This window comes from Fukomys damarensis, unplaced genomic scaffold, assembly GCF_012274545.1.
Source record: "Fukomys damarensis isolate Sample0158 unplaced genomic scaffold, DMR_v1.0_HiC HiC_scaffold_2, whole genome shotgun sequence".
In the NCBI taxonomy this organism is placed as follows: Eukaryota; Metazoa; Chordata; class Mammalia; order Rodentia; family Bathyergidae; genus Fukomys; species Fukomys damarensis.
The window spans coordinates 40,456,761-40,478,764 of NW_022900914.1; the positions used below are offsets into that span (position 1 = coordinate 40,456,761).

General features: G+C 33.0%; 1 protein-coding gene across 3 annotated transcripts in view; it reads right to left on the minus strand.

Moving 5' to 3' along the window:
• Positions 1-22,004, minus strand: part of Vps54 (VPS54 subunit of GARP complex) — a 94,948-nt gene that overhangs the window by 53,829 nt on the left and 19,115 nt on the right. For 2 of the 3 annotated variants that reach the window (XR_004517468.1, XM_010609745.2), the window contains exons 2-7: positions 13,351-13,506; positions 11,760-12,001; positions 10,300-10,378; positions 7,512-7,546; positions 5,235-5,366; positions 519-904 (exon numbers count right to left, since the gene is read on the minus strand). Coding sequence is in view for 2 of the 3 variants with exons in the window: in XM_010609745.2 (XP_010608047.1) it covers positions 519-904; positions 5,235-5,366; positions 7,512-7,546; positions 10,300-10,378; positions 11,760-12,001; positions 13,351-13,486 (1,010 nt within the window). In the remaining variant the exon portion in view is untranslated. The remainder of the gene's footprint in view (positions 1-518; positions 905-5,234; positions 5,367-7,511; positions 7,547-10,299; positions 10,379-11,759; positions 12,002-13,350; positions 13,507-22,004) is intronic. The other variant, XM_010609746.2, reaches the window with a different exon arrangement.

The following is a 22,004-nucleotide window of genomic DNA, read 5'->3' on the forward strand; positions in this document are numbered from 1 at the left end:
TAAAACTCTAATCTGAAGATTTTTTTCAATGTGTAATTTCAAAAACAAACTATAGCCTTTAAAAAAAAGACATTTTTAAAATAGGAAGGCAGGAGAAACTGGGTATTTACCATCAGTATGTGGAATCTTTGTCATTGTGATTAACTGCAAATCAGAAATGAATCAATAATTATTCAATTAAATACCTATTAAAAGTTTTAAATCAACTTAATTTTAAATATACTGGCATTCACCTCTCCACCTTGATCTACCATTTTGACACAAAGCTATTTCAGTATTTTCAAAATTCTGTGACTGCCTTGTATTTATTTTATCTAGTAAAAATTTTAATTTTGCTTCTCTGCTGAAATGTCTGTATATTATTCTTAATTTTTTGCTACTAATGTTAGAATAACATTATTAAAGAGATTAATCTAGAAGGAAAAAAGACATTTTTACTTTGAGTACATCCACACTTTTTACATTACATGCTCATTCTTTAAAATTTTCTACCATTTCTAATGGGTTAATTAACATACCGGAAACTGTGAATGCCCTGAAGTTCCTGCTGTAGAACCTCTTGTGTTGTCGCTATTAAATCCAACGCTCCAACAAATTCAGACGTAGATAATAACACCTGTACGGTGGGCTGAGTTTGGTGTACAGTGGCCATTAACTTCAGTTTATTGTATACTTTAACACAATTATTTCTGGTAAGTGCCAGTCTTAAAATCTGTAGTGATCCTTCACACATTACATTATCAATTTGTGCAATTTTATCTCGAAGCATTTTTACAGCCTGGGAAGTTTTCTTGAGGTAGTCCTGCAATTCATGTTGAGAGGTCATTGCATGAAAAAATGCTTCTGAACGTAGAGAGATCTGGTGAGCAATGTTTACTTCCACGATATCCAGATAATGGCTCAGCTTAAAAGAAAAAAAACAAAAACAAAATATGGACTATTATACATATTTCTTCCTTGACTACACAGTTTTCAAAAATGAAAATGTAAAAGACTTTTACATGTATTTTAAATTCTGTTGTTTAAATTGTTAAGAAGGTAGGATCCTTGGAATCAGGCACAAGAAAATGAAAGGCGCAGTGAATTTAAAAGTTATACTACAAAGCTACAATGATAAAAACAGAATGCAAGTAGTACAAAAAACCAAATGCCACTAAGTAAATCACTGGAACAGAATAAAAGATGCAGAAACAACTGCAGTAGTATTCAGCTATCTGACCTTTGACAAAGGGACGAAAAATCATCCCTTCAGAAACAGCCAGATGCAGAGACTGAATCTAGACCCACATTTCTCACCATGTACTAAACTAAAATCAAAGTGAGTCAAGGATCTGAATCTTAAAATAGAAACAATCTATTGAAAGAGAAATAGGTAAAACTCTTGAAGACAAAGGTATAGGCAAGGACTTCCTAAACAGAAGCCCAATTGCACAAGAAATAGTACCAAGAATCAACAAATAGGAGTACATCAAATTAAAAAGCTGCACAGCAAAGGAAACAACTAACAGAGTGAACAGACGACAAGATGGGAAAAAAATTCCACCAGTTGTTCCCCAGACAGAAGATAATATTTAGAATATATACAGAATTCAAAAAAATTAGACCCCCCCCAAAGTAAAATGACATAAAAGACCCAATCAAAACTGGGAAATGGGAAAAAAAAAAAGACGCTTCTCAGAAATACAATGGACCAATAAATAGTTGAAGAAAGCTTAACATCTCTGGCCATGAGAAAATTGCAGATTAAAACAACAATGAGATTCCATCTTACTCCAACAAAGAACGGCTGTTATCAAGAAATAAAATAATAAAAAATGCTAGCTAGCGAGGCTGCAAGCTAGGGGAAAAGGAACCTTTCTACACTGTTGGTGGGAATACAAACTAGTACAACCACTATGAAATCAGTATGGAGATTCCTCAAAAAATTAAACCAGAAAGTCCATTTGATCCAGTTGTTTCCCTTCTAGGTATCTTCCTGAAAGAATTAAAGATGTATGAAAGATGTTAAAGAGTTAAATATGTGTTACAGTGATATATGCATACCCATGTTTATAGCAGCACAATCCATAATAACAAAATATTGGAAGTGACATATATGTCCATTAACAGATGAATGAATAAAGAAAATATGGTGGTTTTTTGTTTTTTGTTTTTTGGTACTGGGGATTGAACTCGGGTCCCTGTGCTTGCAAGGCAGGCCACCAAACCACTGAGCTAAATCCCCGGCCCCTAGAAAATATGGTATTTATATAAATTGGAACACTACTCTGCTATATAGAAGGGTAAACTTGAGTCATGTGTAGGAAAATGGATGCACCTTGAGACCATATGTTAAGTGGAATAAATGAGACATACAAGGTTAAATATTGCACAGTTTCTCTTATATGAGAAATTAAAAATACATATAAAGGGCAAAATGAAAGATAGATAATATTAAGGAGGCAGATCTTTTGAAAATGGGAAGGGGACCAAGAGATGGAGGGAAGGGAGAGGGAGATAAGAGGAAGGGAATGAAAAAAGAATTAAGATGTGTTAGGTACATGTACTAATTCTTCACGAGGAATGTAATCATCATATACTACAAACACACACTAACAAAAAATAAAAATTGAAAAAAAATGTATGACAAAAGAGTAGGTGATTTATCTTCTTCCTCTGCTCCTGCCATGACTATTCTCCAAACACCAACCACTTTATAAAAGGTAAGAATACCCTACAACTATCTCAGATTGTAATTCTAATTTTAGAAGTTGTAAGATCTGAGAGAGAATGATCCTTTAGGCTCCCACCAACATCACACGTCAGTTATCAGACTTAGTAGGAGTAGGTAATTACAGTTTCCACTTTTTTATCTTTTCCTGTGTACTAGGCACAGGTATATATGTACAGTATTTCTAATAACTTAGGATACAGGTACAATTATTTTTCACATTTTACAGGTGAGGAAACACAGAGACCTTAATAACTTGAATAAAATCATGTGTTTAGCAAGTGGCAAAACTAAAATGTAAACCCAGGTTAGTTACACACAAAATCTGAAGCTCTTTCTATTATTCAATCCTTCTTCAGAATGCTACAGAATCCACAAAAGACAGAGTGTTTGTTCAATCATAAATTATAGAAAATATTAGAAATCACTTGGATTTTATTTCAAGGCTGTTTTACACTTCAAAATGACTCTTTTATAAATTATTAAGATTTTTGTTTTAGAAGTATTATCCCCTTAATTAAAAGAGGGATAAATGCCTTAAACTAGTGGTAGTGAACCTATGGCACACCTGAGATGGCTGGCTGTTTGTTATCACTGAAAGTTCTAAAAGATTCACCATTATTGCAAATAATTACTTCATATATATATTTTAACATGACAAAAACTAATTCTCACATATTAAATATGCATTCTAAATGTCAAATATGAACTTCTAAAACACTCTTGTCTTTTCTTCCTTTCTAAATGCTATTATTATCTTTCTACTTTTCTCCACTGCAGGCACTCTTGGAATGAGCTACATCCTCAGAGACCAGCACTTTGCGTAACACAAAATAGGACAGAAATTTCTTTAATTCTAGTTGTAGCATCCCTTTTAAGGCTAGCAAGGTGAAAATGTTGTCCATTATAACAAGGAGCTCAAAACTGCTATTTTAGAATTCTGTCTTCCATTCTTACTACTCTAACAACAGGACAGAATGAAAAGGCCTCCAGTAAACCTAATTCTGTGACTTACAAATATAAAAAAAATTTTCCATTACCTTAGTCACTAAACATTTAGGTTGAGAAAAGTATTTCATCTGAATTTCAATGGCTCTTGGAATTCATTAATAATCTATTGAACTACTGTTTTCAAAGGCATAATGTTTTCATAATTTATTTCCTATAAAGATGCAATAAAAGAAACTATTTTTGAAGTATTTCTAAAAGTATTTACATAGATTGGTGAGTTGTTTTTGTGGGGGCTTTTGTTTATCTTTCTTTAAGGTATCTATCAGGGCACGGACTTGGAATGTGAAAACACAGTCTGGGAGCAAGTCTGTATTTGTAAACCCATAATTTTCACCAGATTTATGTTCTTACTCAAGCATACATTTTTGTACTTGAAAATGTTGCCCAAGGAAAAAGTGACTTCATTTTCATTTTCAGCTGTGAGAACACCATTCATGATTCCCCACATCTCTCCTCCCAAGCCAGTCCTTTCTTCTTCAGTTACTGAGAAGGACTTGGCCTAATTTACCAAATAGTCTTCCTAAGACAAGCTTTCATACTGCCAGGTCATGCCACTAGAGGGTAACAAAGTGCTTTCTTCTCATTTTAAGAACCAGTCTTAGAAAGGCTCTAAAAATAACTGCAGAAAAGTACAGAGACCAAAAGTTTTTGTTATTACTCAAGTTTTAGAAGATTATTGGTAAGTTTAAAGTTCTAAATTATAAATGTTGACTTCTGAAATACAGAACATTATAAAGTTTAAAGAATTGCTGCATAACATGCAAAAGACTAGACTTGGAAAGCTAAAAATGTAGTAGAAATATATTTTTAAATGAAGACTTTCTGCTTCAAAATAATTTTTACTCTGAAAGTTAACCCCCCCCCAAATAATAGTATTTCAGGAAAAATTAGTTTTCTGTAACTAAAATCTTTTTATAAAATTAGCTGATATATAACATAACAAAGCAATTTAGAGCTGGGGATTTAGCTCAGTGGTGCCACTGCCTACACCTTGCAAGCTCAAGGTCCAGAGTTTGAGCCCCAGTATCAAAAACAAACAAATAAACAAAAAACCAAAGCAATCCATCCTGCTAATAATATATCTTTTTAATTAAAATTTCTTTAACTGCTATTTCAGGTAAGAAGCTCTCAAATTTTTCCTTTTTCACAAGCACAACTTTTTTTTCCCACTGAACCAAAATGCTATTACTTTATGTTAAAATTAGAAGGCTTAAAATTATCAGTAACAACAAAAATGAACTTAGGCTGGTGATGTAGCTCAATGGTAGAACACTTGCCTAGCATGAATGAGATAATGGGTTTCATCCTCAGAACGGGAGAAGGAGAAAAAGAGAGAAGAGAGGGAGAAAAGGAGCCATATAGGGAGAAAGTGAGGAAGGGAGGAAAAAAGAGAGAGAGGAAGATTAAAAGAAATGTAGCTTACGAAATAACTAAATACAGCTTACTAAATAACTAAATCTAAATTCACACAAATGGTACCACTTTACCAGAATAAAAGTCAAAGAGGAATTACCTTTTCTTGAAGCAACTTTGATGAAGCTGCATCACGATTACCTTTTCCACCAGCAGTATTAAAATGAGACCATGGTAAAACTGAATTAAAAGTTAAGGAATCATCCAAGGCAAAATCTGGTTTCGTAAAAATCTATTAAAAGAACACATTTTCTTCAATTAAACTAAACATTTTCTTTATATCCCTTATCCCTTCTAACATTACAAGATCATTAAGCAAAAATTAACTTGGATCTTAAGTATGAAGAACAAAAGCAAGTGATAATGGACTGGATTATTAGCAATAAAATCTAGATCATAAAATTATACAGTGTTCAACAAGCTTTTAAAATTCTCATAAAAAAATAGAAAAAGGTTTCTTGCCTTTACCAATAGAGATGGTCAATCCATTACTACATGCTCAAACTCACTAAGGCAGTTCCATCAGGCACATAACAAACAGAAATACCATACTTACCCTAAATTTCCATATTATTTCCCACTGATAGTTTTTTAAATGTCAAGTTTCAATTTTCTAAATAATACTTCTATTTTCTCTTGCTCAAAATTCTTTCAAAAATTATTTTTAAATATACACTAAAATTTAAAACCAAAAAAATTAACTTTATGAAGGGAATGTTCCTTTCCCTTTACATACCATATCCAGTTACTCAATAAGACCTACTACACATCTTATTTCCTAAATATCCTTTGAATCCCCTGTCTTCTCTGTCTCCTCAGTGTTCATCCATTCAGCTCTTCATCATCGTTGGCTTACTTACTGTCTTCCCTCCCTAAATCTATCCCATTTTGCTGTCAAGAGGTACCCTTTTTAAACATCAAGTATAATTGTATTAATTTTCCTATTTAAAGCTCTCCTTTGAATCTCATTACCCACAGACCAAACAATTTGGAATGGCATGAAATTTCATGTTTTTTGATCCCACTTATCTTTTTGATATCTTATCACACCCTCTCACTATTTACACGTCACATTCTATCAGTACTCAACTATCTTCTATATCTTCTTATGCTTAAATTTCTTTATACATTCTTTGTCTTAAAATGCCCCTTCTTGCCTATTTGGAGAACATGATGCAATTAAAAAGATAAATATTTCTCTGTATATGACACATTAATTACCCTTACCTCAATAAATTATGTATGTCATATTTCACAGAAACTATTCAATATGTATATCTCTTCCTAGAGACCATGTGCTCCTACATGACTGGATTTACATCCTTAATCACTATATAACTTCTACTAAGTATGGGGCCTCAAACATGGTTTAATCAATTTATTAATGTTTATTCTGTGTTTTATTTACTGATTCATTTCAGCTATATTCACAAAACTAGTATGAATATGATAGGGAAAATCTAATTAAGAACAGGAGTAAATTTCCTAATTCCTGCTTTAGAATTATAATGAACATATTGACTAATTCAATAAATACCTATTACTTTTCTCTTAGCGTAAGGGAGAAAATGGAAATAAATTACTACTCAGGTAGTAATCTCAAGGATTTTTAGTCCAAAGAAAGTAATAAAATATGTATATATTCAACTCTCATATTTAACTGAGCATCAAAAACATTTGAAAAAAATTACATCTGTACTGAACATGCACATTTTTCCCCTTGCCATTATTACCTAAACAATATAGTATAACAATTATTTCCATAGCATTTACATCATATTGGATATAAGTAATTTAGAAATTATTTAAAGTACAGAGGAGGTTATGTGTAGGTAATATACAATGTATAAGGGATGTAAGCATCTGAGAATTTTGATATCCACAAGAGGGGATGGTGTTCTGGAACCAATTACCTGTGGATACAAAGGGACAAGTATGTAAAATCTTGCAAGGAAAGGAGTGACAAATGCCTTGGGTGGGCGAGAGGAGAGAGTTCCTAGATAAAACAATATGGAAATTTGGCAAAAGGACCGGTTATCTTCAGCTGGGGAAAAAAAGAAAGTATACAGTACTGTTATACATGCAAAGTTACGATGGTAGCAGAAACTTGCACAGCATCACACAAGGGTACAGACTTTAGAACAGACTTTAGCATGAGTTCCAGTGATGAGAAAGAGAATAATGATACCAAAGATGAAGAATATCAAACATATACAGTTTTAATTTGGCAAATATTTTTTCACTTAAAAAAGAAAAATGATACGACAAAGCCCCAGAAGAGATAAAGTGGCCCAAATGTCAACACCCAAATGAAAACTTTTAAGACAAAATTAAAGGCCAAATATTAAAGAGTATTCTCATTTTTAAACTTTGTTACCTTAGGTACTTGCTCCAGATCTGTCCTGGATTTATCTAGAAAAAGAAAAATGATTTTTTAAATGTTTTTATTATAGCTCCATAAAATATACATATATATTTTTTGGTACCGGGGATTGAACTCGGGTCCTTGAGCTTGCAAGGCAGGCCACCGAACCACTGAGCTAAATCCCCGTCCCTGATAAAATATATTTTGACAGATTCAGTACAATACTAGGTCACAACAAAATGAATATTTAAGTTTTTTCCTTCATCACATATCCACCAATCTACTGTATATACAGTATTAAGTAAAGGATTCAATAAAACATGTTTCAAGTAATTTTGATCAATTGTTTGGTAGCAATAAAACAACAAATACATTTCAAATCTTTGGGTTTTTTTGTTTGTTTGTTTTTTTAATCTATCTTTGCAATACTGGTAACTGAATTTCGGGCCTTCTCATTGAGCTACATCCTCACCTTTTTCTATTCTTTATTTTGAGGCAGGGTCTCGATAAAGTGTAAAATTGCCCAGGCTGAACTGAACTTTGGAGCTTCCTGCCTCAGCATCCTACAGTGCTGGGATTACAGAGGTGTGACACCACACCCAGCTTCAACTCTTTTTTTTTTTGGTACTGGGGATCAAACTCAGGCCCTTGCGCTTGCAAGGCAGGCAGTGAAACCACTGAGCTAAATCCCCAGCCCAACTCTTTACATATATATATATATATAATATAGAAAGATTGATGATCTTATTAAATTTTGGTAAAATTAAGTATTACATATTAGAAATTAAGTTAGAAAATGAATTAAATTCTAAAACAGAAATATTGCTTTTATTGTGTAAAATATACCATCCCATCCAGAATATCTTATGATCAAAGATTTTTATATTCTATATCTACATTCTTTTCAGCTATCTATAAATGAACCTGCTTTATCTTCAATCCTGCCTATCCAGTCTTACATAAGATATACCAATCCTTTACAAAATTAACACCTTTCTATACTTTAACTCCATTCCCTCCTACCTCTTCTGTGAACTTGCTTCATCAATTACCCTACCCTTCTCTGTATCTTTCAAACTTTTTATTATTTCTTCTCTGCATATAAATAAACTCAGTTCTCTCCCACTTAAAGAAGAAAAAGTAGAATAAAAAGAACAACAATGAGAAAAAGGGAAAGATAAAACACAGGTCAAAAACGAGGCTGAAGCAAGAGAGCCAACTCAGGTGAAAAATGCAACAAGCACTCATGTTCAGGGTTATGTAAATACATACTTCTCTTGCTTCATTTAGTCTTGGCCAAGAGAACACATTCTTCCATTTGCACTCTTTAGGCAACACACTCTATCTTCAAGTCATATCCCTACAAGTAGTCTACATTTCTTTCTCTTGTACTAAATGCAGCACTGAGGTTTCTACTCCAGTCTAAATGCTCTCCCTAAGACCTCCGAACTGCCAAATCCCAGGAGATTTCAGTGTGCAAACTGATCCATCCCAAAGTATTCTAACACTGTAGGCTAGTCATTCTTCTCTGAAAATCTCACTACTTTTCACTTCTAAGGTGGAATTCTCTCTTTACCCCTTAAATGTGATCATAATGTTCTATCATTTGTCCTTTTCTTCTAAGTATTCACATTCTCCCCACTCCCCTGGGCAATCACATTCATGTCCTTGGATTCAACTACCATGCCACTGTCTAGCATATATCTATGATAATGTTTACCATACCTATACATATCAGTCTATATTTCTCTTTCCTGAGTTCTAGGTTGCTAACCTGGCTATAAACCCGCAATTAAACTAGTCTCCATCTCCTCTAAAATTTGTCCTTCAATTCTCTCTGACTGAATCATACCTCTCATACCCAAGCAAGAAACCTGTGAGTCATCTGTAAATCATCTTCTCTATTACCAAATTGGTCATCAAAACTTATGCCTAAACTAGGCTTGGTAGTGTATGGCTATAATCTTAGCTTTCTGGGAGGCTGAGGTAAAAAGATCACGTTTGAAACCAGTCTGGCCAACTTAGGGAGATCTTGTCTCAAACAAAAAAATCAAAAGGAGGGCTGGGGATCTAGCTCAGTGCAAAGACACTGGCTTCAATCCCCAGAGAGGTGGGGAGGGGGGGACAGAGACAGACAGTAACTCTGTACTGCCATTAGAAAAAGTAAAATTCCTGAGCATGGTATACAAGGCTCTTTAATGATCAGATCCCTGGTTACAGTGTCAGCTTCAGCTCTTACTCTCAGGAGAGCTAACATACTAGACTCTTGTGATTCTTTGAACTCTTAAGTAGTTTTGGAAGTTCTTGCTTCACTCAATGGCTTTCTATAAACCATTCCCTTCTCTTGCAATATCTTTTCTCTTGCATAAATTTTCATACTAATAAGTCTATAACATGGCACTTCATCAACCCTTGGAAGATTTCGAGAAGTTAATTAGGAATGCTGCGTGTACATTCAGTGTACATACACTGAATTACTGTTCAATATACAGTGATGTAATTATTGGTGTTTTTTTTATCCTACTGAAGAGGCCATCAGCTCCTTGAAGACAAAGACTATTACGTCTTTATTTTTAATCACAAAGTACCAAACACCAAATTATTAAATATTTGTCAAACTGAAGGATTACACTACTGTCCAATCTATGATTTTTCTCTTAAAAGCTTTAGAAATATAGTAGTAGGCTCTAAAATTGTTACTAGAAATAAAAATTATACATAACAGCAAAGTTTAAAAATTAAGACTGCTCATTAATATACATGTTTGCTTTATTATCTACAAATAGTAACATATTTGTACCATGAGTATGTAAAAGAGTCCTGTCAAAGGTATCTTTAGGAGGACAAATATTCTTGCATCTCTCATGAATCTTCTCTCTCTAATTAGAAACAAAAAGAACGGTTAAATAGGTAACATGATCAGTGTTATATAGAAATATGAGTATTCTAAGTATCTAAATGTTTCACTAAACATAAAAATATACATTAGTTCTATAATTTTAATATTAAATCACTAGCCTTCTGAACTTAATACAAATAACAAGTCTGCTTAATGAGCAGATACCATTCTAAGATCTATTTATACAAAAGATTTTGTGCCATTCTAATAGATATTTATTGGTATCTAATTTTAGTTTGTAATATGTGGATTTTGTATAAAAATATTTGCTAGTACTAAAAATGAATCAGAGGGCTGGAGATTTAGCTCAGTGGTTCTGCCACCTGCCTCACAAGTGCCTCACAAGTGCAAGATCCTGAGTTCAATCCCAGCACCCCCCAAAAAAGCTCTATATAAAAATGAATCAGATACTGAACAATTTTAATGCCAATAGTAGAACCATAAACCTATCTCTAAATCATAAAAAGAATAAAATAATTAAGTAAAGTAAAATCAGCTAAATTCAAATTAGGCTTGTGAATGAAAAAGCATAAAAGGCAATAGTTATAAAAATATAAATAAGTATTGAGCCAGGCACAATGGACTGCACTTGCAGTCCTAGCTAGCTATCTGGGAGGCTGAGGCAGTAGTCTAGGTTCACGCCTAGGAGTTCAAGGTCAGCCTGAGCAACACAGCAATACCCTGCTACAAAAACAAAAGCAAAACAACAAAAAAGAACCATACATATATGTGTATATGTGTACATAAAGTACACATATGTGTATATACATATGTATTTATTTAATATATATCTCCTGTGCCACTTCAGCTTTTTTAAAAAGGTAGACCTTAACTAGGATTATATTGATAATAGCTACTCACTAAAAATCTAAATATGAATGAATAAGCCATCTCAAACTGAGAACTATACTAGCTCTTACTTTGAGACTGAGTTTAAAGTAACAGACTGAGTTACAATTATATCTGGCTATAGTAAAGCTATGAGCTACAGATAGAACGCTCTATTAGATTGTGGTGAATGAGAGAAACAGAAACAGTTTTACTCTGCTGATCTCTCAAATCTCACAAATCATCTGGGATTTATAGGACCAACAGAACCATTTTTAATCTTCGTAGGTAGGTATATTTCTTATTGAATCTTAGTACTAATAGGAATGTATAATTCTGAAAAGTCACTACAGAAAGAGAAATGTATCTAAGGAAAGAATTAAACATAACCCAGGATATTAGAATCTGTTTAAATAAAAAAGAATTATCATAGGTTGGCCAAAAATTATTGGTCAAAAGTCTATACCCAATCAAACTAAAAATATTTACGTTACTATTGACCTGACTTGACAAATTTCAACATTCAGTATTACCTGAGAGATTTCCTGTTGATATGCTGTAAAATGTTCCTTGTTGATTTGTGGGAGGTAGAATGAAGGTATGACTTCTGTGTCTACAAAGTCCAATCCCCATGTTTTTGTGAAGAAGTCAGATTCTCTTTTTGCTAATCTAGGATCATTTAATGCTGCTGGGAGATTTACTTTGGAATGATATATAGTCCATCTATGTTGATCTGTAACTAGAGATGGAGCAACACATAAACTACTTGCATCACCTGCAAAAAGTAAAGAAGAGAATTCTGTAAAGTTGATTCTATATTTATAAGTACATTCTAGAAAAATACAAATGCTTAGATTCTGTTTTACCAACCCAATCAAATTCTTTCTTCCATGGTAAATTCTATGGTAAAAAAATTCTATCTGATCAAATAAACTTCATCTGCCAACATCAATTGTTAAAGGGATAAAAAACTTTTACATGATAAAGAATATGCAAATCTGAGAGCAGTAGTTTCCAGGTAGGGTGGATATAAAGAAAATCTTTTCATTAATTCCTTTATTTAATGTACAATTTATCATTATTTTCAAAAATAAAAATAAATCATTTTTTTAGAAGTGGGCCTTATTTTAAAATTGCATTATGGTTAAAACATCCTTTGGCTTGCAACCAGGTGGCATTAACCAGAGACAAAAGAAAAACTACAGACTATTGCATTAACCATAGAGAAAAGAAATATACACTCTCAATTCTCATCATTTATAGCAGTTTTGTTCTATAATGTCACTGTGAACAATCAGGAAATATAGCACTGACATACTGCTCCTAAATGAAGTAAATGGTAACGTTCTTGTGAGTTTCAAGTCACAATTTCAACAATCAATAGATAATTTTATTTTGTGTATGTTTCTGTTTAAAGACACCTTATTTGCTGTATAGCAATGATTTATTAACACTGAAGAAATGGCTAACAGCACTGTAATCCATGCCTAACAATACTTATTCCACACATGTATTTTCTCCACAGGGCACATCACAGCTTTCTTACATTCAGGAATACAATACAGCACTTCAGCACTATGCTTGGGGGTCATTTTAAATAGCAAAATCACCCAAAAAAAGCACAAACATATAAAACATATAGTACTAAATATATCACGAAAAGGACACTTTTTCACAGAATAAGAGCTGAAACAAGAAGGCAGAGAACTGCCTTATGCAATCACAGATGAGAATATGTGGTCAAACAACTTAAAAATTTTGCTGCTCTGTATATGTCGGCAAATGAGCACAGAAGAACATGAGTATGATTTTGAGGTTACAAACAGGAGAATCTGCAATGACTAGAATCTGCAAACAAGGACTGACAATAAATACAATGTTTTAACAAAACATCTTTCAACATGTATCTTCATTTTCAATACTTTTTCAGATTATATAAGTAACTTATTTTATAGAAATGCATGAAAAAAAGCTATATTCTAATTTTCCAATTAACTTATTTCCAAATTATTTATCTCTTTATTTTTAACATTATAAAATTTACTATTTTAAGGACAGTTTATGAAACCTGACTAAACATAACACAAATCAACAGTAAAAATGCTAAAAAAAAAAAAGCATTACCTGTGGGTTCCTTAGGACATACATCTGGCAGTGACTGCACAGGTCGAATGTGTTTTGTTGAATCTACCTCCTTTTTAAAGAACACATCACTGCTGCTTCCTTGAGGCACTGGTGAAGAACTGTGGCTTGAAGCCATTGCATAAAATCACCACTCAACTAAAAATGAGTAAGAAACACATACTAATTATATATTCACATACTACATTATATGAACCCAAATCCATCTATCAATATTGTGCACATTACAAATTTTCTTTCAAAACAAGTTTTCAAAATCCTTCAAAGTATAGGTATGTAATTTCAATTTTTGCTATTAATTGTGAAAGCTACTCATAATATTTAGTTTGCTATGAAAGTTATCTGTCCCTGGTTGTTAAACTTTCTTCCCCAAATTAAATGTCCTTAGTCTTTTACTCAAAGTACAGACAACAATCTTGTACACCATATATTAAAAATGAAACACTCCAGGACCAGGGATCTTGCTCAGGGGCACCGTGCCTGCCTCACAAGTGCAAGGTCCTCAGTTCAATCCCCCATACAGAAAAAAAAGAAGAAAAAGAAACACTCCAGTCATTCAACAAAATACGGTAATAATTCATAAGTTTTTGAAGAATGTCTGCCTGGGTTCATATCTCATCTTTACTACAGTATAACCACGGGGAAATTTACATAACTTTGTGTACCTATATCAGTAAAATGGAGATTAAAAAAAGATGTCATCTCATAAATACCTTAATAATTATAGGAATGGATATATGTAAAACATTTAAAATAATGCCTGCCTCAATGTTAAGTGTTCACAGATGTTGGCTATTATAATTATTTTTAATACATGATTGCCACATAGTAATAATAATTAAAAATCATTGTAATCAAATGAAAGTGGCATTCTTTAAAAGGCTTATAATTGCCCTAAGCCATAAAGACAAATAAGTAAAATACATATTGACCTATGTTTACATTTTTAGCAAGTGTTGAAAGAATATGTGGGGCTTAACGAAATAAATAAGTGTATCATAACAGATAAGACTTTATAAATGAAGCAATACTAAAATTGGATATGAAGAAATTGTTTATTAATTATTTTACTAATGAAATATGAAGAGATCACCTAGTCTAAGTTCTCTCACACTAAAGATAAATACAGCAACAGAAATCCAGAGGATAGTCAACACCTACTTTGAGAATCTGTACTCTTAATAAAATGGAAAACACAGAAGAAATGGACAGATTTCTAGATACTTATGAATTACCAAAGTTAAACAAAGAAGATAAAAACATTTTAAACACCCTCATCACAATCAGTGAAATGGAAAATGTAATTAAAAATTTACCAACAAAGAAAAGCCCAGATATTACATATCTATAGGTGTTAAATTCTATCATTATGCTTATAAAAAATAATAAAAATAAGTATGGGATATAATAAAATAGAAACAAAAATCTGATCTTAAAAATGTGAATTTTTTTTAGTTGCTTTTGGATTTCAAATATAAGTATATTTTTTTCTGTGGGAAGTTTTCTTAGAAAATGTAAGTGGTACAATCAACAAGTATATGATATTTATCAATTAATAAAACCAAGGAGTTTATAAATCATAAAATTTTGAGGACAGTTTCTCAAATATATGTAACTTTGTTTTATTTATAATTACATTATTTAAAAAATATTATAAGAAAATGAGAAAGAATATAATGTTTGAAGATCATATCAAACTAATGTATTTCGATTAGTCTGTTACATAAATACTTGTTTATTTCATATCCTTTTTTGCTGTCATATATATGTATATTTGAAATTTTTATTTAGTATCTTCATTTCTTGTTGTCATGTATGTTTGCAATCTTTAATATAAAAAAAAAAGAAAGAAAGAAAAGCCCAGGTCCTGATGGATTCACTGCTGAATTTTACAACACATTTAGAGAAGAACTACTGCCATTACTCTTCAAACTTTTCAATGAAACAGAAAGGGAAGCAAAACTTCCAAATTCATTCCTGGAAGCAAGTATCACTTTGATTCCCAAACCAGGGAAAGATGCAAATAAAAAAGGGAACTACAGGCCAATTTCTTTAATGAATATAGATGCAAAAATCCTTATACTAGCAAACAGAATACAGAGATACAGAATACAGAAGAATACAGAGGATCATCAAGAAGATCATACATCCTGACCAAGTCGAATTTATTCCAGGGATGCAAGGATGGTTCAAAATACGTAAGTCAATAAATGTAATACACTATATTAACAAAGTCAAGGACAAAAACCATATGATCCTCTCAATAGATGCAGAAAAAGCATTTGACAAAATTCAACACCCATTTATGATAAAAAAAAAACCCTGAAAAAACTGGAATAGATGGTCTATATCTCAACTTAATAAAGGCTAGCTATGAAAAACCAACAGCCAACATATATTAAATGGCCAAAACCTGAAAACCTCCACGTTAAAATCAGGAACAAGATAAGGATGCCCACTATCACCACTCCTCTTCGAATATAGTTCTGGAAACACTAGCCATAGCAATTAGACAAGAGAAAGAAATTAAAGCAATAAAGATAGGAAAGGAAGAAGTTATGCTCTCATTATTTGCTGACGATATGATACTCTACATTGAAAACCCAAAAAACTCCACCAAAAGATTTCTAGACTTAATTGACACTTTTAGCAGAGTAGCAGGATACAAGGTCAACACCCAAAAATCAATAGCTTTCTTGTACACAAATAAAAGACTCACTGAGAAAGAAATTACGGAAGTAATTCCTTTCACAATAGAATCCAAAAAATGAAGTACCTGGAAATCAATCTAACAAAAGAAGCAAAAGACCTCTACACTGAAAAACAGCACTCTGAAAAAAGATAGAAGAGGAAATTAGAAAATGGAAAGATATCCCCTGCTCCTGGGTAGGAAGAATCAACATATTGAAAATGGTCATACTACCAAAACTGCCATACAGATTCAATGCAATGCCAATTGAAATTCCAGCACTATACTTCACAGAACTAGAAAGAAGAATCCAAAAATTCATTTGGAACCATAAGAGACCTAGAATAGCAAAAGCCATCCTAGGCAACAGAGACATGGCAGCGGGTATAACAATTCCCAATTTGAAACTATACTACAAAGCCACTGTGATAAAAACAGCATGGTACTGGCAAAGAAACAGACCTGAGGACAAGCGGAACAGACTCGAAGACACAAAAACAACTCCAGATGTACTCAGCTACCTCATCTTTGACAAAGGAGCTGACCATCTTCAGTGGAGGAAAGATAGATAGCCTCTTTAATAAATGGTGCTGGAAAAACTGGATCTCAACCTAGTTTTAATCTAGACCCTTATCTTTCACCATGCACTAAATTAAAATCCAAGTGGATTAAAGATCTAAATATTAAAACAGAAACACTAAACCAGCTGGAAGAAAGGTTAGGTAGAACTCTTGAAGACACTGGCATAAGAAAAGATTTCATGAAGAAAACCCCAGTTGCATGTGAACTAGTACGAGCAATCAACAAATGGGACCTCTTCTGATTAAAAAGCTTCTGCACAGCAAGAGAAACCACCAACAGCATGAAGAGACAATCCACAATGTGAGAAAAAATTTTACCAGCTGTTCCTCAAAGGTCTACTATCTAGAATATATAAACTTTAAAAACTCAGACCTCCCAAATTTCAATACCCAATCCAAAAGTTGGCATCTGAAATGAACAGACATTTCTCAGATAAAGAAGTAGAAATGCGAAATAAACATATGAAAAATGTTCGACATCACTGGTAATTTGAGAGATGCAAAGGAAAACAACACTGAGATTTCACCTCACCCAGAAAGAATGGCTGCTATCGTGAAATCAACCAACAACAAATGCTGGTGGGGTTGTGGGGAAAAGGGAACCTTTCTCCCCTCTTGTGGAAGTGTAGACTGGTGCAACTACTGTGGAAACCAGTATGGAGACACCTAAAAGAACTAGAACTAGAGGTCCCATTTGACCCAGCTATTCCCCTGCTGGGTATCTTCCCAAAAGAATTAAAAGAATCAAACCACAGCGATGTCTGCACCCAGGTTCATAGCAGCACAGTTTTTGATAGCTAAGACATGGAAACAGCTCAACTGCCCATCAACTGGAGAATGGATAAAGAAAATGTGGGTTTTTAAAAAAATAAAATGGAGTGCTACTCAGCCATAGAAAATGAGAACTTAGAGACATTTATAGCATATGGATACACACTGGGGTGGTACTCTTAAGTGAAATAAATAGGACACGTTTGTAAATACTGAACAGTTTCTCTGGTGTGAGAAACTGAAAGTGTAAATAAGGACAAAAATATATAATAGATAATGTGAAATAGGAAGAAACGGTGCAAAGGAGAGGGGAAGTTAGAGGGTAAGGGAAAGGAAAGAGGGGAATGGAATTAATATGAGAAAATGAAAAATGGAAACGAAGTCTTTGTAAATAGGGGGGGGTGAAGGGGTTGAAGAGAGGGCTGGGGAATTGGGCAAAAAACAAGAACCAAGATGAATTATGTAAAGGTGCAAATTTTCAATGATGATCATACTGTATACCTTAAATGTACCAATAACATTATTGTTTTTAAAAGAGTCTGTGCATAGGTGTGAGCAAAAGCTTTATGATCAAAATCCCGTCCCTACAGGAAATGTTACAAAGAATCAACAACTGGGATCACATCATATTAAAAAGCTTTTACACAGAAAAAGAAACCACCAACATAGTGTAAAGAAATTCTATAGAATAGAAATTTTTTTTTTACCAACTTTTCCTAGACAAAGGACTAAAATCTAGAATATATATAAAAAAAACTCAAAGTCAGACTCTCCAGGCTTGATGGCACATATCTGTAATTCCTGCCAGCATTGGGGAGGCTGAGGCAGTATGGCCACAAGTTCAAAACCAGCCTGGGGTACATAGTGTATTCAAGGTGAGCCTAAACTGCATAGCAAGACGCTGTCTCAAAAAAAAAATAAGCCAAATGGGACCAGCATGAGCAATTCAGTGATACCCCAGTACCAAGCATTTTGGAGCTGTGGATTTAGTTCAGTGGTGCTGCACCTGCCTTTCTGCCTGGAAAACACAAGGTTCTGAGTTCAAGTCCCGGTATCCCTTCCCCCAAAAAATCATTCTCACCCAAATTTGGACTCAGTCCAAAAATGGGCATCTGAAATGAATAGACACCTCTCAGATGAAGAAGTAGAAACAGCTAATAAATATATAACAAATGTTCAACATCACTGGTCATTTAAGAAATGAAAATTTAAAAAAAAAAGAAATGAAAATTAAAACAACATTGAGATTCCACCTCATTCCAGAAAAAATAGCTGTCATCAAGAAATCAACCAATAACAAGTGTTGGCACGGCTGTGGGTAAAAGGGAACCCTTGACCAATGCTGGTGACAATGTAAACTGGTACAACCAATATGGAAATCAGCATGGAGGTTCCTCAAAAACTAAAACTAGAGGTTCCATTTGACCCAGCTATTCCCCTTCGTCATCTATCTGAAAGAATTAAAAGCATACCACACAATAGATGTACCCTCATGTTTACAGCAGCATAATTTGTAATATCTAAATCTTGGAAACAGCCCAGGTGCCTAGCAATGGATGAATGGATTAAAAAAAAAAAAGATGGTTTTTATATAAAATGGAGTACTACACTGCCATAAAGAAGGATAAACTTGAGACATTTTTAGGTAAATGAGTGCATGTTAACATAATTTTAAATGAAATAAATTGGACACATTTAAATATGACATTGTTTCTCTTGTGTAAGAAATTGAAAGGGTAAATAAGGACCTAAATGGATAATAGATATTGGGAAATAGGAAGAAAATGTCCAAATGGGAAGGAAAATAAGGTAGGGGGAAGGGACAGAAGGAAGGAAAAAAGGTAGTAAGAACAGAAGGAAAAAACTGAAACCAATCATAAGGATTGAAAGGAGGAGATGGGTATGTGGAAAAAGAGGAGAATCAAGATATATTCAGGTAAAAAATTCCCTATGATGAATATGATTATTATACATATCAAAAGTATACAATAAAATTAATTTTTAAAAAAGAAGAGGCTGTGAAGGAAAGGTTACAGGCCTATCTGCTATAGACCTACATTTAAGTTTACAAGAAACAGAAAGAAATAAGAATAAAGTTTAAATAATAACATGAGGAAACAATCATACAAATCAAGAACATGAGACATTCTACAAGAAAACTGGATCAGTTAGTCATTTACCAAGGTAAAAAATTATTCTAGATTAAAATAGAGAAAGAGGCAACAACTAAAGCCAACTGAATCCTGGTTCAAAAAAAAAACAAAAAACAAAAAACAAAAATCAAAACAAAACCTGACTTTAATACATTTTTGGGACAACTGGGAATTGTTGAATACAGATTATAAATTAGATGATACTTTAGAATCTTTAATTTTCTTAGGGTATTAATGACACTGATACTATGCAAAACGTCAATGCTTAGCACAACAAAAATTTAAAAATTTTTCTAATTTAAAAAGTAAAGCATACAGGAGTGAAATATGATGTCATCATTTGCAACTGACTTTGGAATGATTCAGCAAAAAGTAGAGACAAAGCAAATGTAGTAAAATGTTTAAAACAGTCTATGTAAGTATGTTTTATTCTTTTTTTTCTATATGTTACATTTCTAACAATAAAATTTTGGAAAAAAGAAACTACACATTTATCAAATATTAAATGGTGCAAAATGTGTAAGTATCCAAGTATAGAAGTATCCCTTTCCATATTTTTGTTACCAAACACTGTGAAGAGTACAAAATATATATGATATAATGAAGGAGCTTTATGTTGCTTTCCAAACTGACTCTATTTCAAGAGAATGGAACAAACTGTCTAACAAGACATATTTGCACAAAGGCTGGTATAATGTGAAATATATTCTGGATTTTTCTTCAACCTCCAATTATTTGATCAAGAGATATCTTTTCATTATTTTAACTGAAAATGTCCTTTTTATAAATATGGATAAGTTTAAGCTTTGCTTACAAAAGGCATCTGCTTCACCTATTTTCTGACAAAAAAGCAGTATGTTGAATCTAAGAAAGGTTCTTTTCCATTGGACGCTACTTATCAAAAAGTAAACCACAATAAAGTTATATATTAATGACTTAAATTGAATCTCTTTGTAGCTTTGAAATGTCATCATTAGAGAGTAACTGAGAAGTATTATCTAAAACACTGCTTGTTTGAACTAAGGCCACAAGGTTAAATAATATTCTACCACCTTTATATCTAATTCCTGTCAATGAACTGTATTTTTTACTTTCAATATTTTACTCCCAATTTTTACTGATTCTAATAGTTTCTTTATTTAGATGTAAAATAGTTTATTTGTAAAGAGAGATCTTCAAAATCTGTGTCCACAAATTCCCAAAACCTGTAACATGGTATGCTTATATGGGGCTTCTCACTAAAAAAAAAACCACGTGATATTTAAGCTTCTGTGTCTGATTTATTTCACTTCACACTATATTCTCAAGGTGCATCCATTTTCCTACAAATGATTCAAGTTTATCCTTCTTTATGGTACAGCAGTACTCCATTGCGTATAAAACTTTTTCATTATCCATTCATCTGTTGATGGATATATAATGCAGGCTTACCTACTATGCATTGTGCTGCTATAAACATGGTATGCATGTATTACTATAATATAATATCTTTAACTCTTTTGAGGAGATACCTAGAAAGGGAAAAGCTGGGTCAAATGCAATTTCTAGTTTCAGTTACTTAAGGAAACTCCACACTAATTTCCACAGTGATTGTACAAGTACAGTGATTGTACATTTCCCACCAACAATCAAGAGTTCCAATTAGCAGGGCATGTGACCCACGCCTGTAATCCCAGCACTCAGTAGGCTGAGGCAGGAGTATCCTTTTGAGTTTGAGACCAGCCTGGGCGAGATAGTTCCAGGTCAGTTTGAACTACATAGTGAGACCCTGTCTCAAAAAAACAAACAAACAAACAAACAAAAATGAAGCATTCCCTTTCCCTACAGCCTCTCCAACATTTATTATTTGATTTATTGAAGTCAGTCATTCTTTCTGAAGTGAGATGGAAATTTGTATTTTTCAGATGCCCATTTTTTAAATTAGGTCTTTAAATTTGCGGGGTCTATTTCTTAAGTTATTTATTCTAGATATTAATCCTCTGATGAGCAGCTGGGAAAATTTTTTTCCTGTTCTGTAGATTGTCTCTTCACTCTATTGGTAGTTTCCTTTGCTATGCAGAGGACTTTTAATTTGATGTGAATCCATTTGTTGATTCTTGGTATTATTTCTTGTGCAACCAGGATTCTGTTCAGAAAGTCTTTGCCCTACACCTATGTCGTGTTTTACTTATTCTTTCTAGCAGATTGTTTCTGTTCTGTTTAGACTTTTGATCCATTTTGATTTTAGTTTTAATGAATGTTGAGAGCTATGGGTCTAAATACAATCTTCAGTATGTGGATAGCCAGTTTTCACAGCACCATTTGTTAGAGGCTATCTCTTCTCCAATGAATGCATTTTGCCCCTTGTCAAAGATCAGGTAGCTGAGTGTGCCTGGAGTTGTTTCTTCATCCTCTGTTTTGTTCCACTGATCTCCAAGTCTGGATTTTTTTTTTTTTTTTTTT